The sequence below is a fragment of the Lampetra planeri genome, chromosome 22, assembly GCF_965212315.1.
Source record: "Lampetra planeri chromosome 22, kcLamPlan1.2.h2, whole genome shotgun sequence".
NCBI classification, from domain to species: domain Eukaryota; kingdom Metazoa; phylum Chordata; class Hyperoartia; order Petromyzontiformes; family Petromyzontidae; genus Lampetra; species Lampetra planeri.
In genome coordinates this window covers 12,835,681-12,858,105 of record NC_136128.1, presented here as the reverse complement: position 1 = coordinate 12,858,105, position 22,425 = coordinate 12,835,681, and the positions used below count along the sequence as shown (strand labels likewise).

Sequence of the window (22,425 nt, the reverse complement as noted above, 5' to 3'; positions counted from 1 at the left end):
GGTTATTAGCGACCGCGTGGCGCGTCTCGCGGTGATCCTCCTCGTGCTGCTCTCCCCGGTGGTGGTGCCCCCCCCATCACACACAGACCATGGACCCGGACGAGGTGGTGCCCCCCCCCCATCACACACAGACCATGGACCCGGACGAGGTGGTGCCCCCCCCCCCATCACACACAGACCATGGACCCGGACGAGGTGGTGCCCCCCCCCCATCACACACAGACCATGGACCCGGACGAGGTGGTGCCCCCCCCCCACCGAGCTGTCTCGAGGCGCCCACGTGCGCAGCCTGGGGCACTACGCCGAGATGTACGCGAGGTCCATCCAACAGCCGAGTGCGGGAGGTAACGGACTGGACGACGGCGAGCCGCTCACCCACCCACCCACTCACCCTCGCTCACCCACCCACTCACCCTCACACACCCACCCACCCTCGCTCACCCACCCACTCACCCTCGCTCACCCACCCACTCACCCACCCACTCACCCTCGCTCACCCACCCACCCTCGCTCACCCACCCACTCACCCTCGCTCGCTCACCCACCCACTCACCCTCGCTCACCCACCCACTCACCCTCGCTCACCCACCCACTCACCCTCGCTCACCGACCCACTCACCCTCGCTCACCCACTCACCCTCAAGCTGCCTCTGGTGTGGACCAATCAGTTTCAAAGACAATGCATCATATACTACCAGAGCGTATTTTTAGTTTTGTTTGCATGTTCACCACAAGTCTATGTGGTTAATGCAGACAAGATTTCTTGCACAAGGTTTCAGTTTGGTGTTTTGACATCTTAACGCAATTGTTTTATTGCCAGAAAGGGTAACACCTATTATTATGCGCTTGATGCTGTATCGCGGACGATGACTCCCCACCGCCTGCTGAAGGTGGTGATTTGCTCACCGTCTGCGCCAGAGTTTTGGAAGGAGATCGCGAGGGAGTTCCACTGGGAGCGATGGCCGCCGCAGGAGGACGTCCTCAGCTACAACTTCGACGTGCGGCGCGGCCGCGTGTTCGTCGAGTGGTTCGCCGGGGGGCTGACGAACGTCTGCTACAACCTCCTGGACAGGAACGTGCTGCAGAAGGGACTCGGGGACCGCGTGGCCTTCTACTGGTACGCGGACGCACCGCCCGAGGTCGCCCGGACGTCGCGTTCTCGGCACGGCGCAGGGCGATGTCGATGTTTGTGTTGTTCCGTCGGTGCCGTTCTGTTGAACGAGGTGAGAGAGAAGTCAAGAGGCCGGGGCTAGAGTCTCAGTTGCAAGGGGTGAGCCCTGGGGCATGAGTGTGCTGGCAGTAGAGGGCCATGATTGATACTGCTGCTGCTGCCGTGAGTATAATTGAGCGATTTGCGGCGCGGTTTTAGAATAAGGCAAATTTCAGCGGGCCCCTGACACCGGTACACGATGGCCAACTCTTGCGAGTGACATCAGGGGTGGGGGGGGGGGGTTAATGTCCACTGCGAGTGAAGCTCACGGCGCGTCGTGGTGCGGTGGTTGGTCCCGCACTGCCCACGTGGGCCCGCAGTCGCGACCTCCTGTTTACCTGTTTATTGTTGTTCATTTTAACCTTCAGCAGCGTTGCCAGCCAAACGGATCCTCTTTGTACCCCAGCCTTGCCAGCTGCTGTCGCTACAATTGATGTCCCTCCCAGACACGGCGCCGTCGGCTCCAGGTCTCGATGGGATCTCGATACGAAGGCGACAGCGAGGTCGCCGCGGCAGCTTTTCAAACTGGGGCACCCCGTGGGGCGTTTAACCTCGAATATTGGTTGGTAGGAAGAGGCAAAGGCCCCAACGTGATGTGGAGCTTTCACCGAGCATGACAATACATCAGTAGTTTGTCTAATAGCGACACCAAGAGTTCTCCCCGCGGTGGACACTGCCTACGGTTAGAGTCTGCCTGGGGTGGACACTGCTCGTGGTGGACACGAGTAGCATGTGTCGCCTGAGGTGCAAACCGTCCAGTAAGTAGTTGCGGTGCCCAGCTCTACGATGCGTTTCCAGGTCGTGCCGCGTGATGTTCGGCACAGCGTCCGACGCTTCGCTCCATGTGCCGGGGCGCTTCTTGAGTATTCGTACGAATTCAGTTTGGGAGAGAAGTTCCCAGCGGCACGTGGAGTGAGGAGCCGGCCGGCACGTCATGCCGCGCTGCGTGGAATGGCGGCGTTTTAGGGCCGCGTCGGGCTTGGCAGCGCCGATCTCGCGGCCAGTGCCGGATGACGCGAGTGCGGGGCCTGGAGCATTTGTTGTTATAAAGGGGCCCTAAATAAATAAATACCATGAATATTAAAACACAATTGTTTTACTTGCACAGTAAAGTAATTGTATTTTTGCATTTGCTATACAGCCAGATAATACGACAAATCGATAACCTTAAACGCCCAGCCGTTCATAAAAGTTGAAGGCAGTATAGTACTATGGTAATAGAGCAAGTGCAGAATCACTGAACCGGAATTGATAGCTTGAAAGCATTTAGCGCGGGGCCCTTGAAAGTGCGGGGCCCGTAGCTACTACATATGTAGCTACTACACGTGTAGCTACTATATGTGTAACTACGTGTAGCAGCTGCTACACGTGTAGCAGCTGCTACACGTAGTTACACAGCTGCTACACGTGCTACTGGGATAATAATCCGGCACTGCTCGTGGCCTCGCTGACTGAGCACGGGGCCGACTCGAGGCCCACTCGAAGCTCCGCGCGTGTCTTTCAGGGAAGGCAATCGCCCTGATGAGAGTTCACAGATCACCTACGCCGAACTCCTCGCCGAGGTCTGCAAGTTTTCCAACGTCCTACTTGCCAAAGGTAACCTGTCGGAGCGGCGCTCCTCGATTTGTTCATTTCGGCATCGCAGCTCTCGCACCGCACTGCGGCATTGATCGATGACTTCGTTTGGGTCAATGGAGAGCAACTCTCGGTGCTCTGGTGAAGGGTGCGCTGCTACGAGACGGTGTTTATACGGAGCGTGCCGCTGCGGTGAGCGGTATCGCGTGCCAGTGCTCCACTGCTGTGCGCTGCTCCACTGATGTGCGCTGTTCCACTGCTGTGCGCTGCTCCACTGATGTGCGCTGCTCCACTGATGTGCGCTGCTCCACTGCTGTGCGCTGTTCCACTGATGTGCGCTGCTCCACTGATGTGCGCTGCTCCACTGCTGTGCGCTGTTCCACTGATGTGCGCTGCTCCACTGATGTGCGCTGCTCCACTGATGTGCGCTGCTCCACTGCTGTGCGCTGCTCCACTGATGTGCGCTGTTCCACTGCTGTGCGCTGCTCCACTGATGTGCGCTGCTCCACTGATGTGCGCTGTTCCACTGCTGTGCGCTGCTCCACTGATGTGCGCTGCTCCACTGATGTGCGCTGCTCCACTGATGTGCGCTGTTCCACTGATGTGCGCTGTTCCACTGCTGTGCGCTGCTCCACTGATGTGCGCTGCTCCACTGCTGTGCGCTGTTCCACTGCTGTGCGCTGCTCCACTGATGTGCGCTGCTCCACTGATGTGCGCTGCTCCACTGATGTGCGCTGCTCCACTGATGTGCGCTGCTCCACTGATGTGTGCTGCTCCACTGATGTGCGCTGCTCCACTGATGTGCGCTGCTCCACTGATGTGCGCTGCTCCACTGATGTGCGCTGCTCCACTGATGTGCGCTGCTCCACTGATGTGCGCTGCTCCACTGATGTGTGCTGCTCCACTGATGTGCGCTGCTCCACTGATGTGCGCTGCTCCACTGATGTGCGCTGCTCCACTGCTGTGCGCTGCTCCACTGATGTGCGCTGCTCCACTGATGTGCGCTGTTCCACTGCTGTGCGCTGCTCCACTGATGTGCGCTGCTCCACTGCTGTGCGCTGTTCCACTGATGTGTGCTGCTCCACTGATGTGCGCTGCTCCACTGATGTGCGCTGCTCCACTGATGTGTGCTGCTCCACTGATGTGCGCTGCTCCACTGATGTGCGCTGCTCCACTGATGTGCGCTGCTCCACTGATGTGCGCTGTTCCACTGCTGTGCGCTGCTCCACTGATGTGCGCTGCTCCACTGCTGTGCGCTGTTCCACTGCTGTGCGCTGCTCCACTGATGTGCGCTGCTCCACTGATGTGCGCTGCTCCACTGCTGTGCGCTGCTCCACTGCTGTGAGCTGCTCCACTGATGTGCGCTGCTCCACTGATGTGCGCTGCTCCACTGCTGTGCGCTGTTCCACTGCTGTGCGCTGTTCCACTGCTGTGCGCTGTTCCACTGCTGTGCGCTGTTCCACTGCTGTGCGCTGTTCCACTGCTGTGCGCTGTTCCACTGCTGTGCGCTGCTCCACTGCTGTGCGCTGCTCCACTGCTGTGCGCTGTTCCACTGCTGTGCGCTGCTCCACTGATGTGCGCTGCTCCACTGCTGTGCGCTGCTCCACTGCTGTGCGCTGCTCCACTGCTGTGCGCTGCTCCACTGATGTGCGCTGCTCCACTGCTGTGCGCTGCTTCACTGCTGTGCGCTGTTCCACTGCTGTGCGCTGCTCCACTGATGTGCGCTGCTCCACTGATGTGCGCTGCTCCACTGCTGTGCGCTGCTCCACTGCTGTGCGCTGTTCCACTGCTGTGCGCTGCTCCACTGCTGTGCGCTGTTCCACTGCTGTGCGCTGCTCCACTGCTGTGCGCTGCTCCACTGCTGTGCGCTGCTCCACTGCTGTGCGCTGCTCCACTGATGTGCGCTGCTCCACTGCTGTGCGCTGTTCCACTGATGTGTGCTGTTCCACTGATGTGTGCTGTTCCACTGATGTGCGCTGCTCCACTGCTGTGCGCTGTTCCACTGATGTGCGCTGCTCCACTGCTGTGCGCTGTTCCACTGATGTGCGCTGTTCCACTGCTGTGCGCTGTTCCACTGATGTGCGCTGCTCCACTGCTGTGCGCTGTTCCACTGATGTGCGCTGCTCCACTGATGTGTGCTGTTCCACTGATGTGCGCTGTTCCACTGCTGTGCGCTGTTCCACTGATGTGCGCTGCTCCACTGCTGTGCGCTGTTCCACTGATGTGTGCTGTTCCACTGATGTGCGCTGTTCCACTGCTGTGCGCTGTTCCACTGCTGTGCGCTGTTCCACTGCTGTGCGCTGTTCCACTGCTGTGCGCTGTTCCACTGATGTGCGCTGCTCCACTGCTGTGCGCTGTTCCACTGATGTGTGCTGTTCCACTGATGTGTGCTGTTCCACTGCTGTGCGCTGTTCCACTGATGTGCGCTGTTCCACTGATGTGTGCTGTTCCACTGATGTGCGCTGTTCCATTGCTGTGCGCTGTTCCACTGATGTGCGCTGTTCCACTGATGTGCGCTGCTCCACTGCTGTGCGCTGTTCCACTGATGTGCGCTGCTCCACTGCTGTGCGCTGTTCCACTGATGTGCGCTGTTCCACTGCTGTGCGCTGTTCCACTGATGTGCGCTGCTCCACTGCTGTGCGCTGTTCCACTGATGTGCGCTGCTCCACTGATGTGTGCTGTTCCACTGATGTGCGCTGCTCCACTGATGTGTGCTGCTCCACTGATGTGCGCTGCTCCACTGATGTGCGCTGCTCCACTGATGTGCGCTGCTCCACTGATGTGCGCTGTTCCACTGCTGTGCGCTGCTCCACTGATGTGCGCTGCTCCACTGCTGTGCGCTGTTCCACTGCTGTGCGCTGCTCCACTGATGTGCGCTGCTCCACTGATGTGCGCTGCTCCACTGCTGTGCGCTGCTCCACTGCTGTGCGCTGCTCCACTGATGTGCGCTGCTCCACTGATGTGCGCTGCTCCACTGCTGTGCGCTGTTCCACTGCTGTGCGCTGTTCCACTGCTGTGCGCTGTTCCACTGCTGTGCGCTGTTCCACTGCTGTGCGCTTTTCCACTGCTGTGCGCTGTTCCACTGCTGTGCGCTGCTCCACTGCTGTGCGCTGCTCCACTGCTGTGCGCTGCTCCACTGCTGTGCGCTGCTCCACTGATGTGCGCTGCTCCACTGCTGTGCGCTGCTCCACTGCTGTGCGCTGCTCCACTGCTGTGCGCTGCTCCACTGATGTGCGCTGCTCCACTGCTGTGCGCTGCTTCACTGCTGTGCGCTGTTCCACTGCTGTGCGCTGCTCCACTGATGTTCGCTGCTCCACTGATGTGCGCTGCTCCACTGCTGTGCGCTGCTCCACTGCTGTGCGCTGTTCCACTGCTGTGCGCTGCTCCACTGCTGTGCGCTGTTCCACTGCTGTGCGCTGCTCCACTGCTGTGCGCTGCTCCACTGCTGTGCGCTGCTCCACTGCTGTGCGCTGCTCCACTGATGTGCGCTGCTCCACTGCTGTGCGCTGTTCCACTGATGTGTGCTGTTCCACTGATGTGTGCTGTTCCACTGATGTGCGCTGCTCCACTGCTGTGCGCTGTTCCACTGATGTGCGCTGCTCCACTGCTGTGCGCTGTTCCACTGATGTGCGCTGTTCCACTGCTGTGCGCTGTTCCACTGATGTGCGCTGCTCCACTGCTGTGCGCTGTTCCACTGATGTGCGCTGCTCCACTGATGTGTGCTGTTCCACTGATGTGCGCTGTTCCACTGCTGTGCGCTGTTCCACTGATGTGCGCTGCTCCACTGCTGTGCGCTGTTCCACTGATGTGTGCTGTTCCACTGATGTGCGCTGTTCCACTGCTGTGCGCTGTTCCACTGCTGTGCGCTGTTCCACTGCTGTGCGCTGTTCCACTGCTGTGCGCTGTTCCACTGATGTGCGCTGCTCCACTGCTGTGCGCTGTTCCACTGATGTGTGCTGTTCCACTGATGTGTGCTGTTCCACTGCTGTGCGCTGTTCCACTGATGTGCGCTGTTCCACTGATGTGTGCTGTTCCACTGATGTGCGCTGTTCCACTGCTGTGCGCTGTTCCACTGATGTGCGCTGTTCCACTGCTGTGCGCTGCTCCACTGCTGTGCGCTGTTCCACTGATGTGCGCTGTTCCACTGCTGTGCGCTGTTCCACTGTTGTGCGCTGCTCCACTGCTGTGCGCTGTTCCACTGCTGTGCGCTGTTCCACTGTTGTGCGCTGTTCCACTGCTGTGCGCTGTTCCACTGTTGTGCGCTGTTCCACTGCTGTGCGCTGTTCCACTGTTGTGCGCTGTTCCACTGTTGTGCGCTGTTCCACTGTTGTGCGCTGTTCCACTGCTGTGCGCTGTTCCACTGCTGTGCGCTGCTCCAGGCGTGCGGAAGGGCGACCGAGTGGCCGTGTACCTCCCCATGGTGCTGGAGTTGGTGGTGGCCATGCTCGCCTGCGCCAGGCTGGGCGCCGTGCACTCCGTCGTGGTTTGTTATCCCACCCATCGCCACGGCCACTCACCACACTCACTCACCACACTCACTCACCACACTCACCACACTCACTTACCACACTCTCCACACTCACTCACCACACTCACCACACTCAACACACTCACTCACCACACTCACTCACTCACCACACTCACCACATTCACTCACCACACTCACCACACTCACTCACTCCCTCACCACACTCACCACACTCACCACACTCACTCACCACACTCACCGCACTCACTCACCACACTCACTCACCACACTCACCACACTCACTCACCACACTCACTCACCACACTCACTCACCACACTCACTCACCACACTCACCACACTCACACACCACTCACACACCACTCGCTGGGCCACGGCGGGTGCAGTGGTGACACCGTGTGTGAGAGGGCCATGCGGTGGACGTGCGCTCTAGCGAGCGACAGACGACGATGTCTCTGTTTTGGGTTTCCGTGTCGTCTGTGCGAAGTTCGCGGGGTTCTCCGCGGACGCTCTCCACGACCGCATCGCGGACTCGCAGTGCCGCCTCCTGATCACGGCCGGTGAGTCCCCGGGCCCACGGCTCCACTCGCACGTCGCACGCACGGCGTAGAGATGCCGCTCAAAGGGATGTCCTGAGCCGGTGGTGGAAATTCCTCGTGCCTATGGCAGGGGCTGGTCTGTCCGTAGGACGACCAGTGCTGATTTCCTCACAACGTGGTATTCATATCATTGTCCCTGGAGAGATGATGACGGGCTGAGTCTACCCCCCAACCAGGATGTGACCTCGCGACCTTGCGACCTCGAGCCGCTCGCGACCTCGTGACCTCGCGACCTCGCGACCTCGAGCCGCTCGCTCTGCCGCCCGGCCACCGCGTGCCGGACGTCGCCTCGCCCGGCGTCGCCGGCACGCGCCCGGCGGGAGGGCCGAGGCTGCGACCGGGGGGGTCACGGAGCAGAGGCCCTGCGCTCCCCCCCCCCACCCCGGGGCCCTGTTTGTAAGATGACAGGAGGCGGCCGCTCTGCGTCAACACGATCAGGGCGACAGGTGCCCGAGTGATCCGCTCGCTCTGGCCGACGTCTCGTGGATTCCCGCGGGGGTATTTATACTCGCGCTCGCGCGCCCTCGTAACTCCGACCCGACCTTCGGGCGGTGGAAATGCAATTCATCCACTCTGGCTTCTCGCCTTCGCGAGTTTTCCGGTAATTAGCACGCGCCCAGGGTGGTGAGCGGTTGCCCAGAGACTGCTGCGAGAATTAAAACGAGGAACGGAAACGGAGAGGTTTTGATGAGCGCACGCAGAACGGCTCCAGCAGCGTTTGCCGCGGGGAGCCAAGAACTACGATGCGGTGGGCCAGGCGGCAGCGGCGGCGCTGCCGCTGCTGCTGCTGCCACCGCCGCTGCTGCTGCTGCTGCTGGGCCTGCTGAGATCACGAAACGAGCAAGGAGACTCCCCCGTGGCGTCGCGAGTGATGAGCTCCAAGGCCATCATTGGCGAATGTGCATCGTCGGATGTGTGCGTGTGTACGTGTGTGTGTGCATGTGTGGTGTATGGTGCATCGGCCAGTTAGCTCAAGTCAACCCATGGCACCTGGGTCTGTCCCGTGACCAGAGGCGTAGCTAGGATATTTTGCGCCCGGGGACAAACTATAAAATTGGCGCCCCTCCCGTTTAATCACATTTTCCTATTACATCGAATAAGGAATAACAATTTAAATTTTAATGAAACATTGTATTTAAAGAAGCAAATTTATAGAAATTATATTACATGGCTCACTCAGTCACTGTCGTAGACTGGTTGACATTCTACAAAAGAACATTTTTTCTTGATTTCACTGTCGCAAACTGGTCAATCACGTAATCAAAATCTGTTTTTTCCAATGTTTCTCTTTCAACGCTAAGAAGAGCAAGATCGCTGACACGATCTTATCCCATTGAAGCTGAACGACCGCTCACAGCTTGCAATTGAAACTACTAATGTTAATAACATTTGCAGTGAAATTCGCAAATTCGGAAATATGTCGTCTCCATAAAACACAATAAAAACAAGAAGATCCAAAGGGGTTTCTGGTAGAACTTCATTCCGGTTACTGAGCAGCATTTTGCAATCTCCAATTTCTGTGAAAAGTTCGTGGCCATTGATGTCGATGTAATAGACATTTCCAAAATCTGTGCAATTTCGACGAATTGCATCGACATCTGTGTCGGATAGAAGAGTTTTGACGTCCAGCAGAAATCCAAATTTTGTGTTCAGGTCTTTTAGTCGTAAAAACCGTGTTGACATCTCCAGTTGAAGTCGATAAAATACGCTCTTCATAACGCGCACAATTTCTTCTTCTGCTGAAAGTCCTGCATCTCTTGCCAGTTCTCCTGGCATCTTCTTCTGTCCACATCGATCCCCCAGGCTGTGCATCTTGTTTTGGCGTTTTCTACAGCAACTTGGCTCAAATCATCACGAAGCTTGACAAATGCATGCTCCAAAGATTAAAGATCAGTTGCTGCTTCCTTGAAATTCATAGTAGGATCCTGTAACCGCTTCTGAACACGATCAATTTTTCCAAGAATGACATTCCAGAAATGTAATAAAACTATTAAGTTAAAATTTAATACGCATGCCTGTAACTGTTCTGCATCACTTCTGGTTTGAGGCATCATAGTTACGTCCTCCGATAATTTGTCTAACAGCCCTACTAGTTCATCCAGTCCTTCATAGATAGCTTTAACAGCTTCTGATCGTGCACTCCAGCGTGTTTCAGGCCGTCGTAGTTTCTGCCACCAAAAAACAGGCCAGTGACTAAGGCTGAAAGACTGCGCCTGTCTGTTGTTTGGGACGTTCTTCCATGTAAGTTCTTAATAGGCGCGCGTACCAAAATGTAATTACATGACATGTAGGCTGTGTGTGGCGGGATATATAAACTTTTAGGTTGAGGTGTAGATTTGTGCAGCAGTTTCGGGCTGCCGCGCCCGCCGCAATAAGTTATAATGTAACATTGTAAGCCTCATTTTGGCGCCCCTTTACCTTGGCGCCCGGGGACAGATGTACCCCCCTGCCCCCCCCTAGCTACGCCTCTGCCCGTGACCTCCTGCCAGCGGGCGTTGGATACTTCACGTGGCCTTAAAGTACACGTAGCCTGGCACAAGCGTCGTGGTGACGACACCGCCACTTAGTGGCGAATGGCGGTTGTTGTGTGTGTGTGTGTGGGGAGTGGTGGCGCAGTGATTAGCATGCCGCGATGAGAACCAAGGTGACCCGCGACTCCCGCTTATGACAAATACCTAAACCTGTCTTGGGCCTCCTCTAGGTTGACTCAGCCTTTAAGGGAGTACAGTACCTGACGCAGTGCAAAACATCAGCACCGGGGAGACAAAAGCAGCCGAGCGTGGTGCTGGCCACCCACCTCCTCGTGTACCGTGCCGGCCTTCATAGGTGCTCGCTAACAGCACTTGCCCAAAGCGTCTGTTCGCGGCTATACGAGGGATCTTTGCATGTGTGTGTGTGTGCGTGCATCCAGATGGATTCCAGCGCGGGGACAAGTCGATCAACCTGAAAGAGATCGTAGACGAGGCCTTGAAGAAGAACGCGGAGGAGTGAGTGGCGCGTGCGGCGCTCTGACGCTGCTCCCATGACAGGCAGAGGAGAGGTGGCGTGAGATGAGCCCAGCGTAGACGAGTGGCGGACGGAACTGGATGAGAGAGATGCAGGCAATGTGGAGGCGAGATATGAATGAGCTTTTTTATGTGAATTAGCTCGCTATATTTGTTCATATGTGAATTTGAGATGTTATCCGACGCGCCCGATACGTCATCCGTGGATCCGGCACCTACTTGGGGCTCTCGGCGCTCCGTGCCGCCACCGCCGGTGAACCTCGCTGGGTCACGGTTGGCTCCGCCGCCGCGGCATCACCAGAACCGAGGGCTCCCGTGTGCTTATTTATTAATTAATGTGTGTTTCTTTACCCGGAAAAACCTTACTGCGTCTCAAGGCTCTCTTTCGACTGGCTCCTGCCAAGTTTTCAGAAATTTGCAGGATAATTGTTAACATTGGGATGTCACACATTGGGATGTCACACTGTATGTGAGCTGTGGGAGGAAGCCAGAGAACCCATGCAGAGCAGGAGGAGAGCGTGCAGATTCCACACCGCAAGGCTCCCGAGTTGGGAATCGAACCCAGGATCTTCTTGTCACTGGGTCCCTCTGTGGGCTCCATGTTAGTGGCTTTAAGCGGAGTCGGCGTCTCTCTGTGGGCTCGCAGGGACGACGTGAAGGTGGAGCACTGCATCGTGGTGAGGAGGCTCGGCGAGCAGCAGAGCGGAGTGGCGAGCGAGGCCCCCGTGGTGAGCTCGCCGCCCCGCTGGGCCGCCGACGTGCTCACGCTCACGCCACGCTCCACACACGCGGCGGCAGACTTCGCGTCGCTACCACCCCGGTTGATGTTGCGGGTGCATCAACCCCGATCTCGTGTTGGCATCATCGTCCAAGTTCAACAGAATACCACCTGTACTCGTAAATGGCCGAATTTGGGTAAAGCCACATGGCAACGTCGCCTCCTTCTGCGCAACGACTGCGGACGTCACACCCTACGTGATAGCCTCGCGCTCCGGCAATGTGCTGGAAAATGAATGCCGTGACCAGTGAGCGTAGAGTCGTCATGGTTACAGCGAATTCACTCTGGCTGCGCCTAAAGCAGGAGGGGGAAGGTGATCTTGCGGATGCGTAAATCGGACGCGCGTCAATTGAAATCGACCGGGGTTTGAGCGCGTAGACAATGAGGGGCCAGCGCGGCAGTTCAACAGCCGCCGCCTCCTTCACCGACGAACTAACGGGGCGAGGAAGACGACGGGCGATCGTGACGGGGCGCGGGGTTCCGTGCTGCCTCACCCAGGTGCCGTGGACGAGCGGACGGGACAGCTGGTGGCACGAGCTGATGCGCGGGGTGAGCGCCGCGTGCGAGCCCGCGTGGTGCGACGCCGAAGACCCGCTCTTCGTCCTCTACACCAGCGGCTCCACCGGCAAGCCCAAGGTGGTGCCCCACGCGCCGGGTTTCGCGGTGAAACTCGGGCCCACACGTCGCGGTCACGCAGCTTCCTCAATGTCTTATTTGCTTGCTTAATTCAAGAAACCGGTGAACTCTTATCGATTAAACCTTCAATCGTGCTTTTGTTGCTGGCCGCTGGGCATTGTTGAGCCCTGTTGGCAAGTGCTGCTCCTGCTGTGTGGAACAGAGGTCACTTGAAGGGGTCTCAGGGGTAGCTCAGCGATATCCGTTTCTGCGGGTCGAATTGGTGCGTCTTCCTGCGCTGCTACGCTGGTTAAATATTGCTTGCGCCGGTTGGAAGCGTGTCCTCGAACCGTAAGGATCCCGGTGACGTCGTCGCGACGTCTTCCGCAGGGGGTGCTCCACACCACCGCGGGCTACCTGCTCTTCGTGGCCACCACGCACAAGCTCGTGTTCGACATTCGGCCGCAGGACGTGTACTGGTGCACGGCCGACATCGGCTGGATCACCGGCCACTCCTACATCGTCTACGGACCCCTGGCCAACGGCGTCACGAGCGTGCTGGTTCGACTCCCCACCTCCCTGCCCTCCCGCTTCATTGGTCCTTTGCTCGAGACGGCGCTGCATTCGCCTAGCGTCGCACAGGGACAGCTGCCACCGGGGGTCCCCTGAACGAGACTAAAAGCACCGCCTTGCGAGATGCCAGGCGGTGCTTTTAGTTGCGGAGGAAGTTACGCTGGCGCCGCTACGTCGGTGGCACGGCAGTTAGCGCACAAATCAGAACCGGTCCTGAACCTCCCCAAGGTCGACTAAGTAATAACCGTGGTGTTATAATAGCAGCATTTAGGGAGACAAAGGCGGCCGGGCGTGGTGCTGGTCACACCAGCCCCTCGTGCGCCGCTCCACAACCTTTAAGAGGTGCTCGCTAACGGAAACTGCCCCGGCTGTCCGCACGGCCAGAGGGGGACCTCGTGTGCACGTGCCGTGCTTGTGACAAGATCGGCCAGAACGCACAGCTGATCTCACGAAGCCTCAGTTCGCACCCCTGATGAGCCATGGTTGGCTACATACGGTGCGAAAGAAGTTCATCATGCATCGACGCTCAGCGGGTTGGGCCCGGGTCGGTGTGTCGGGGATGCGGCGGAGATTAACGCGAGCGCCGCCGCCGTGTTGCCCTGCAGTTCGAAGGCATCCCGACGTTCCCGGACGCGGGGCGGTTCTGGCAGACGGTAGAGAAGTACGCGGTGAGCAAATTCTACACGGCGCCCACCGCCATCCGGCTCCTCATGAAGCACGGAGACGCCTTTGTGCTCAAGTGGGTCGCGCTCCGTCGCCGCCATTGGCAGCAGCAGCAGCATCCATTTCCTGCATCATCATCTTCGTTATAATCATCATCATCCATCATCGTCATCACCATCGCCACAACCATGATCTTGTTAGCAGCGCCACTTTCAACCTTGTGCGGAAAGTTGTTGATTTTACGATTTTCCTTGCAGCACTTTCAAGCAATTCCCCAAAAATATCCAGAATTCTCAAGGATTCACCGAATCCTTCTAACGCTATCTCCTAACCTCACCTCATAACCCTCTCCGCTCACCATAACCCTAATCTTGTGCGAAGTCCTCACTAGCGCTCTTGCGACGTTCCAATCTACCGGCACCTGCACACGGCCTGATTTCGTCACTCCGTCTCCGCGGCGGCGGCGTTCCTTGGGCACATCACCGAGCACTCTCCGCCCTCTCCTCAGCGCCGTGTCACTGCGCGAGGTGGTTTTCGGAGCGGCCCCCCACCCCCACCCCGCCTCTCTCGCGAGACAGACACAGCCGCAGCTCCCTGCGAGTGCTGGGCACCGTCGGGGAGCCCATCAACCCCGAGGCCTGGCGCTGGCTCCACGGCGTCGTCGGAGGCGGCCGCTGCCCCATCGTCGACACGTTCTGGCAGACGGAGACCGTACGCTCGCGCCGCCGCACTCACTCAGCCACCACCCATTCACCACTCACTCACCACCCACTCACCACTCAGCCATTCACTCACCACCCACTCACCACTCACTCACCACCCACTCACCATTCAGCCATTCACTCACCACACTGCAGGTCACAACTACTTACTCACTCCCCCACCCACTCACCACTCACTCACCACCCACTCACCACCCACTCACCACCCACTCATCACCCACCCACTCACCACTTACTCACTCACTCACCACTCACTCACTCACCACCCACCCACTCACCACCCACTCACCACACTGCAGGTCACCACACTGCTCTTGCTGCTTCTTCCCTTGCACTGCTGCACTGTGGAATTCCGTCCTCCCTTCGTCGCCTCTCTCCCAGCCCTTTACAGTAACATTGCTCAATTGAAAAACCCGGGTGAACTGTTACCAATTACAACTCTAACAGTGCTGTTTGGTGCTGACCGCGTGGCGTTTTGAGCCTCTGCTCAGCAATAGGGATTTAAAACTCCGTCTCAAAGTTGCTGTCGGTGGCGACGGTGCCGGTTACACCGTCGCACGGCCGGTCGAGACGCCTCCGCCACGGCCCCGTGGCACTGCGGCGCGTGACCCGCCACCGCCGTCATCACCCTTGACAGCAGCTGCGATCGATCCGCCGCTGGATGAAGGCCTCCCAAATCCACTGCCGTCTCTCGCGGCCTCGCGATGCCACGATCCTGCGCACGAGGCCGATGTCAACGCTGCATCTCTGTAAAATCGAATCCCTTGGAATCCCTCTCCTGACCGGACGTCCCCTGCGTGCGTCTGCAGGGAGGGCACGTGCTGACGCCGCTCCCGGGCGCCACGCCACTCAAGCCGGGCTCCGCGGTGAGCATCGCGGGGACGGCGACGCGCGGACACGGCACCCGCATCACCGCGGTCGCGACGTCGCGTCACGACGCTCGCGCTTCATCTCCGCCCCCCGCCTCTGTCCCCTCCGCTCCCCACCCCCTTCCCGTGCCCTCCGCTACCCTGCGACGACGCCGCCGTGTCCCGGCGGCGTCCGCGTCCCGTCCAGACGCTGCCGTTCTTCGGCGTGGAGCCGGCGATCCTGGACGAGCGCGGGGAGGAGCTGGCGGGCGAGGCCGAGGGCTTCCTGGTGAGGCGACCCCCGTCGGCGCGACGAGGCGCCGGCCGCGCGGGGCGGGCGGGCGTTCGTCCGGCGGTGGCGGCGGACACACAGCGCGCGCGTGCGTCTCCCCGCAGGTGTTCAAGCGGCCGTGGCCCGGGATCCTGCGCACGCTGTTCGGCGACCACGAGCGGCTGGAGGCGACGTACTTCGGGAAGTTCCCCGGCTACTACGCGACGGGGGACGGTGCGTGACGCGGCCGTCGACGGCGCGCCGCGATACAAAAACCCGCCGCTCCGATTTGGGTTCCGCACCGCGGCCGATACGAGTGGCAAACATCGGAATCGGTCCTGCGCATCCCCTCGGCCTTCCAATGAGTCCCTCTCGCTGTGCGTGAACATCGGCGCTGAAGAGACGCGGTGCTGGCCACCCACCCCCTCGATGTGCCGTGCAGGACTTCGTAGGTGCTCGCACTTGCCCCAACGGGTTTGTTAAGGTTTTGCGTGGGATCTTTGTCTTTGTGTGTGGATTGCAGGCTGCAGGAGGGATAAAGACGGATATTACTGGATCACTGGCCGCACAGACGACATGTTGAACGTGTCCGGTGAGCGTGCCGAGTCGTGGTCGCCGTTACCTTCCGCTGCAAACGATCGGCTGAGCTCCTCGCTCCGGCGGGCGCCTCCTCAGCGTTCTCCCTGCGGCTCGGACATCGCACGGCCGCTCACTACGTTAGCCGCGAGGAGTTTCGGCGTGAGCGGTTGTTTTGACGAAAGTTAAAAACGCTCGGCGAGTCGCCTCTCAGATACGAGCCGGGCTGCTCTCGAGCTTCCTAAACAAAGAAAACACTTCCCAGAGGAGGTGGTCCCGTGGCTCAGAGGCCAGAGCTGAATTCCAAAATTAAGATGTGGCTTTTGCCGGCATGAGCCTCTATCGCGGGGCAGGCGCGAACGTGCCGCCCTTTACTGCGTGGACCGGTGGCCACTTGGAAGCGATCTCAGAGGCAACTCTACGGTGTCCACTTCTGCGGGCCGTCGATCGATGGCAATTGTCTGGGGAGACCTCCACCCAGTAGCCGCTTGATCGCAGCTGCGGAGCGATCGCCACGGCCGGGCGATCGCTCCGACTGGAAGCTTCATCTCGTGCCCCGGACGACCCCTCGGGATCGCACGTCGGCCCCCCGCCCCCCCCCCCGTTGAGCGTGCCCCGTGCCCTCCCAGGCCACCTGCTGAGCACGGCGGAGGTGGAGTCGGCGCTGCTGTCCCACGGCGCCGTGGCCGAGGCGGCCGTGGTGGGGCGTCCGCACGCGCTCAAGGGCGAGAGCCTCTACTGCTTCGTGACGCTCAACCGCGGCCTGGAGCTCAACCCGAGCCTCGCCGCCGAGCTCAAGAAGCGAGGTGCCCCACCCACCGACCCCCCCACCCGCCGACCCTGAGTCCGGTTGGTTCGTAATTAGATGTCAACACGTGGGTGACGTCGCACGACCGACAGTCACTTGTTCGCCCTGGTCACCCGCTCCGGCACGCGTGCACGGTGTCGTCGTCGTCGTCGGGGGAGCACGACAAACCCTCCCCTCCCCGAGAGAGACGCTGACTCCGCTAAGAGCCACTCACAGGGAGCTCGAGAGGAACGCAGTGACAAGAAGCGCCTGGGTTCCATTCCCAACTCGGGTGCCTTTCCGTGTGGAGTTTGTTTGTTTTCCACGCTCCGCATGGGCTCTCTGGTTTCCTCCCATCGCTGAAAACAGTCGAAATAAAGCCGATACAGACGCAGCTCCACTCTGCGTCTCCACGTGTAAATACCAATTTTTGAAATCCCTTGACCAATTCGCTTTCCAGTCCTGTATTATCAAACGGAATGTGTTTAAGCTCGCATACTCTGGATGGGTTTCGGCAATCTGGGTCTCATCGGCAGTCAGCCTTGTTTACGTTTGGCTGCGTCAAAACGCAAATGGTGTGACGTGGTCGCGGCAGCGCTGATGGCCTGGGTTCCCGTCTCATCTCAAATCTGGGATCACGGCTGAAACCCGGCCGCCACAAGGTGGCGTTGGGATACAAATCGGAAGAGAGAGAGAAAGCGAGACGATATAAATAGAGATGGAGACCAGAGGGAGAGAGATGAGAGAGACGGAGGGAGACGGAGAGGGATGGAGAGTTGAGCGAGATGGCAGCGAGATCGATGGTCTCCGCTGTTGCTGGAGGCGTCGTCACGCTGGGCCCGCTTGGGAACGTCGTCACGTCCACATGGCAGTGTCGCCCGAGCGAGCGTCTGACCGCCGCGTTTGTGTTGCAGTGAGAGAAAGAATCGGTCCGATCGCCACGCCCGACTTCATCCAGAGCGCGCCGTCGCTGCCGAAAACGCGCTCAGGTAACGCGCGGCGGGAAACGTCTCTCCCGCTGACTCGAGTGCGCGTGCACCTCGCGTCTCCCCCCTCGTTCTCGGCTCTCGTCGACAAGCTGCAACAAAAGGCACCGCTGGATTATTTCGGCTCGAGACGAGTTTGAGCGTTGACCCCTCCCCACCTCCCCCTCCCTCCCCCGTTGAATAAATCTTCCCCACAGGGAAGATCATGAGACGTTTGCTGCGCAAGATCGCGCAGGACGACTCGGACTTTGGGGATTTGTCGACGTTGGCGGACCCAGCGGTGGTGCAGCTGCTCTACAGCTCGCGCTGCGTCAACGGCCACTAGAGCCAGCGTGGAGACACCACACAGAGACACACAGAGACACACAGAGAGACACAGACACACAGAGACACAGAGACACACAGAGCACAGAGACTCACAGAGACACACAGATACACACAGAGACACACACAGAGACACACAGAGACACACGGAGAGACACAGCACAGAGACACACAGAGAGACACAGAGACACACAGAGCACAGAGACACACAGAGCGACACAGAGCACAGAAACACACAGAAACACACAGAGACACACAGAGACACACAGAGACACCGCCCAGAGACACACAGAGACACACAGAGAGACACACAGAGCACAGCGACACACAGAGACACACAGAGACACACAGAGAGACACACAGAGACGCACGGAGACACACAGAGACACACAGAGACACACAGAGCACAGAGACACACAGAGAACACAGCGACACACAGAGACACACAGAGACACACAGAGAGACACACAGAGACGCACGGAGACACACAGAGACACACAGAGACACACAGAGCACAGAGACACACAGAGAACACAGCGACACACAGAGACACACAGAGACACACAGAGAGACACACAGAGACGCACGGAGACACACAGAGACACACAGAGACACACAGAGCACAGAGACACACAGAGAACACAGAGACACACAGAGACACACAGAGATACACAGAGACACACAGATCACAGAGATAGTCTGGGACGTGGAGTGTGAGAGTCCGGCGAACGCGGAAAGCCGGAGTACGGGGTGGGAAAGGAAGTTGGAGCAAGCGGCAGCGGCGGCAGCAGCGGCAGCAGCAGCAGTAGCGCTTCCTGGACGAGCGGGGTGGAGTCCTCGTGCCACAGTGGTGGAGCTCAGCGCGCGACTTCACCACGTCCATGCCGGCGGCGTCACTGAAACTGAAGCCACCCAAAGGGCATCCGCAGCATGACCCGGCGTGAAAACAATTGAATAAACGATCTCGATGAGAACCTGACGGTTTTTTTGCGGTTGTGCTGCTGCGGAGCGCTGCGACGGTGTTTCGGGTCGTGCCGCGCGGTGCTCGACGTCAAGTCCGACGTTTCGATCGCCGCACTGGGAGCTTTTTATTCGGAGCGAGACGACGGAACGTCGTGCCGAACGAGACGGAGCCGTATAACCAGAGAACCCATCGGAGCGCTGGTCCGGAGTTTATATTTGACACCGAATGTTGCTCGGGATGGTTGCACTGCATGTGCTACTCTTGTTCCTGGGTGGCGGCTCTGCGATAGAGACAGAGAGAGACAGAGAGAGAGACAGAGAGAGAGACAGAGAGAGAGACAGAGAGAGAGACAGAGAGACAGAGAGGGGAGAGGCACGGGGAGAGGCACGGCGAGAGGCACGGCCGGCGCTGCGGCTCGCGCCCTGCGGCGGCTGACCTCCGGTGGGCCAGGGTCAGGGGGTCAGGGGGTCAGAGGGGCGCACGACACAGTCGATGTTAATCGTCGGACAAGGTGGGAGGATCGAACAAACGTCGTGATTCTCATCGCACTCGACCCAGGAAAGCCCCACCGAGGCTCACGACTCTTGCCAGGAGGGTCCTGCCAAGGTCACGCAGGAGGGGGCGACGATCGCCAACCGTAAACAGTACTCCCATTTAAGTGTTTGGAAGAGTGGCAGATTTGGATGGGGAGGTGGCGTGGAACCGGTGCACGCGAGACATCACGCCTCCACCACCCAGTTTAGTCTCGATGCCGGAGGGAACAGACGGGGGGCCCCTATTTTAGTGGCCGCGATGTCGCCCTCAATTTAGCCGGCAGCACTGGGCTAACTCTGTCGCTTCTACTTTGGCCACGGCCACCACCACCACCCCCCCCCCCCGAGGGGATCGTTTCCACCGCGGGGTGGGGGGGAGAATGTGACCCCGGCTTTATGCGTCGCTGGGAGCTCGCGACAAAAGCGCCGCGGCGCGAGAGTGGAATCGACGCCGATGTGGAAACGGTGTCCGCGCGTCACTCCGCGCGCGTGCCGCACGATCCCAGTGCCGGGCACTCGCCACTTTACCCGGTCACTCGCTCACTCGCTCTTCTCTCACAATTACCACGATGACTGGTCCAGGTGAACTTCACCGATCCCTCCTCTCATGTCGAGGACTATCGGGCTGTTGTTGAATTCATCTCAACGTGTACAACCACCAACCCTGCAGGCCACAACCACACACCACTCACTCACCACACGGTAGACCACAACAACTGACGCACTCGCCACACTGCACGTCACACCGCTCCTGCTCCATCCCTCGCACCACTTTGGAATTCCATCTCATCGTCTATTTTCCAAAATCTTACGCAACTTTTCTGAATGCAATAGTCGTGTGAACTCGTCTACCACAACTGCTGGCCCCTTGGCATTTGGTGCCTTTGGGCCCTGTGCTGGGCGGCCGTGATGAACAAAGAGAGCGCTTTGTGGGCTTTGTTGGCGCGTGCCAACAAAGCCACCTCGGCCCACGCACCGCAGCGTGGGCCGAGGTGGCTGTGGGCTGGTTTTGGTGCTCGCACTGCGGTGGCTGCGTGAGAGGAGAGGCGTCGAGGCGGCGTCGCTGCTTCACATTCCCGTCTCGAGAGGCTGCACCCAGCAGCTGCCGTCGCTGCTGCTGGGCGCCCGTGGGGTTCGCCGAGGCGGCGCGGGCGACGTGGGCGTTGTGCCCGGGGGCGGTGGCGGACGCTCGGGGACAAGGGGTCCGCAAAGCCGTGCCGGTGGCCGCGGTGGCCGTCCCGCGTGAACCGCTCGCGACTTCCCAGACGCGGCGAGGAGGGCCCCAGGGGTTGGGGGCCGTGCCACCCCTTGCACCGGGGCTGCTGCCAACCGGCGCGGACCGCTCGCGTGACTCTTCCGCCACGTTCGTTCTCGCGTCTCGGCGATGTCGGTTGGGGGTGGGGACGGGACAGCGCTGGGCCGAACGGGAAAAAAACCCCGCTAATTGTTCACTCGTTGCAGCGCCAAGACCGCTAATTGCTATTTACCATTAACACCAATTACACAGTTAATTTAGAGACTAAATCCGAACTTTTTAAGAGCCGTTTAAATGACGCTGTTAAACATCTCAGCATGGATTTGTGAAGCTTAAAAAAAAAGGACGAGTGCTCTTCAGCCTTGGAGAAAGTGACGTTTTATTTTTTAATCTTAAAACATACGAGAGATTTGTGTGCAAGTGATTTCGGTAACAAATCAGTGTTCATACAAAAGAGCATTATCCATCTGCGGATTGGTGTTCTGCACATGGTGGCAACTTTGTGGTTCACAAACAATCACAACACGTTGGTCAATAACACTGTTGGCCTTCACAGGAAAAGTGTGTGGTCTGCTATGTGCCATCACAAAGGGCCATTTCCCGCAACGTCACCCATTATATTCGTCCTGTACCAACGACAACGTTGAGTTGTTTGTCGTTTGTGCACCGCTGCCGGCGTGGAGTGACCGTGGCGGCGTTGGGGAAATCTTGCGCCGAACGCGAGGACGCCGACGCGGCGCCGTCGGGCACCTCACAGCGCGAGCGAGCGAGCGAGCGAGCGATTCCACCCACGTGGCCACTCGTTCACCACTCGTTCACCACTCGTTCACCACTCGTTCACCGTCGGTGGACGTAAACGCTTCGTCACCGGTGCGAGCGCCACACCTGGCTGCTGTCCTCCAGGAGGATCTCCAGGACGAGCAGAGGGTCGTCTATCCGGTGCGGTGGCCCCGGGGCCGCCGGGACCGCCGGGGCCTGTGGATCGCCGGGCTGCGCCGCGTCCGGACCGGGCGGCGCCGACACGGGGCGCGGAGCCCAGCGAGATGGGGGCCGCTGGCGGCACGGGCGCGCCGGCCGGGGGAAGTTCGACTCGAGCGACGGCGCCGGGTACGTGACCGCCACGGATGTCTGCGGGGGGAGCCGGCACGGGGAAGGGAGAGACGGCGTTAGCATCGTCGTAATCGCGTCGTCGTATCGCCTCGGGGACATGCCAACTGAAGTAACAGTCGTGTCAAGATACATTGACATGTTAATCTCTGATTTTACATTAACAGGTTAAATGTCTCACACTACACAGGCGCCGTTGCTCGTGTCCTCGAGGTGGCGGTGGCGCTGCGATCTTACATTGACTTGCTCATCTCTTAGTACAATGGCCACCTCCATGCCCTCGTCGTGGAGGTAGCTCTCCGATCTTACATTCACATGCAAATTTCTCACTTTAACATCAATAGCCCCGCCCACTTCGTTTATGACCCTTGGGCGACACCCATTTAAAACCTTTAGAAGCAGGCTGTCTCAGCAGCTTTCCCCCTCTTTTTTCTTCTGATGACGATTGCTTGTGTTGCGATCGAAACGTCGTGATATTTTTATTATTTTTTCTATCTAAGTGACTTTACCGAAAAACCCAAAGAATATGAATTCCTGCAGTCACGAA

The 22,425-nt window shown here is 59.0% G+C and overlaps 1 protein-coding gene across 2 annotated transcripts; it reads left to right on the top strand.

Annotated features, from left to right (window-relative positions):
* The first annotated feature begins 134 nt into the window (after positions 1-134).
* LOC144725067 (acetyl-coenzyme A synthetase, cytoplasmic-like) lies at positions 135-18,998 on the top strand. Of its 2 annotated transcripts, none has more exons than XM_078604523.1 (18): positions 135-344; positions 891-1,117; positions 2,715-2,806; positions 7,165-7,268; positions 7,760-7,832; positions 10,783-10,858; positions 11,523-11,604; positions 12,153-12,290; positions 12,660-12,830; positions 13,448-13,581; positions 14,084-14,216; positions 15,037-15,093; positions 15,284-15,364; positions 15,472-15,580; positions 15,870-15,938; positions 16,552-16,728; positions 17,624-17,698; positions 17,893-18,998. In XM_078604523.1, the coding sequence occupies exons 1-18, from the start codon at positions 135-137 to the stop codon at positions 18,018-18,020; spliced, it is 2,136 nt and encodes a 711-aa protein (XP_078460649.1). In that variant the 3' UTR covers positions 18,021-18,998. The 2 variants fall into 2 exon arrangements, with proteins under 2 accessions (XP_078460649.1, XP_078460648.1); XM_078604522.1 differs by having other exon boundaries at positions 212-344; positions 919-1,117.
* Positions 18,999-22,425: the final 3,427 nt, after the last annotated feature.

Coding starts and splice junctions, on each gene's coding strand:
- LOC144725067 (XM_078604523.1), top strand. CDS start 135: ATGGACCCGGACGAGGTGGTGCCCCCCCCCCCATCACACACAGACCAT. Junction 15,581..15,869: donor CTACTACGCGACGGGGGACG/GTGCGTGACGCG, acceptor TGTGGATTGCAG/GCTGCAGGAGGGATAAAGAC. Junction 17,699..17,892: donor GCTGCCGAAAACGCGCTCAG/GTAACGCGCGGC, acceptor TCTTCCCCACAG/GGAAGATCATGAGACGTTTG.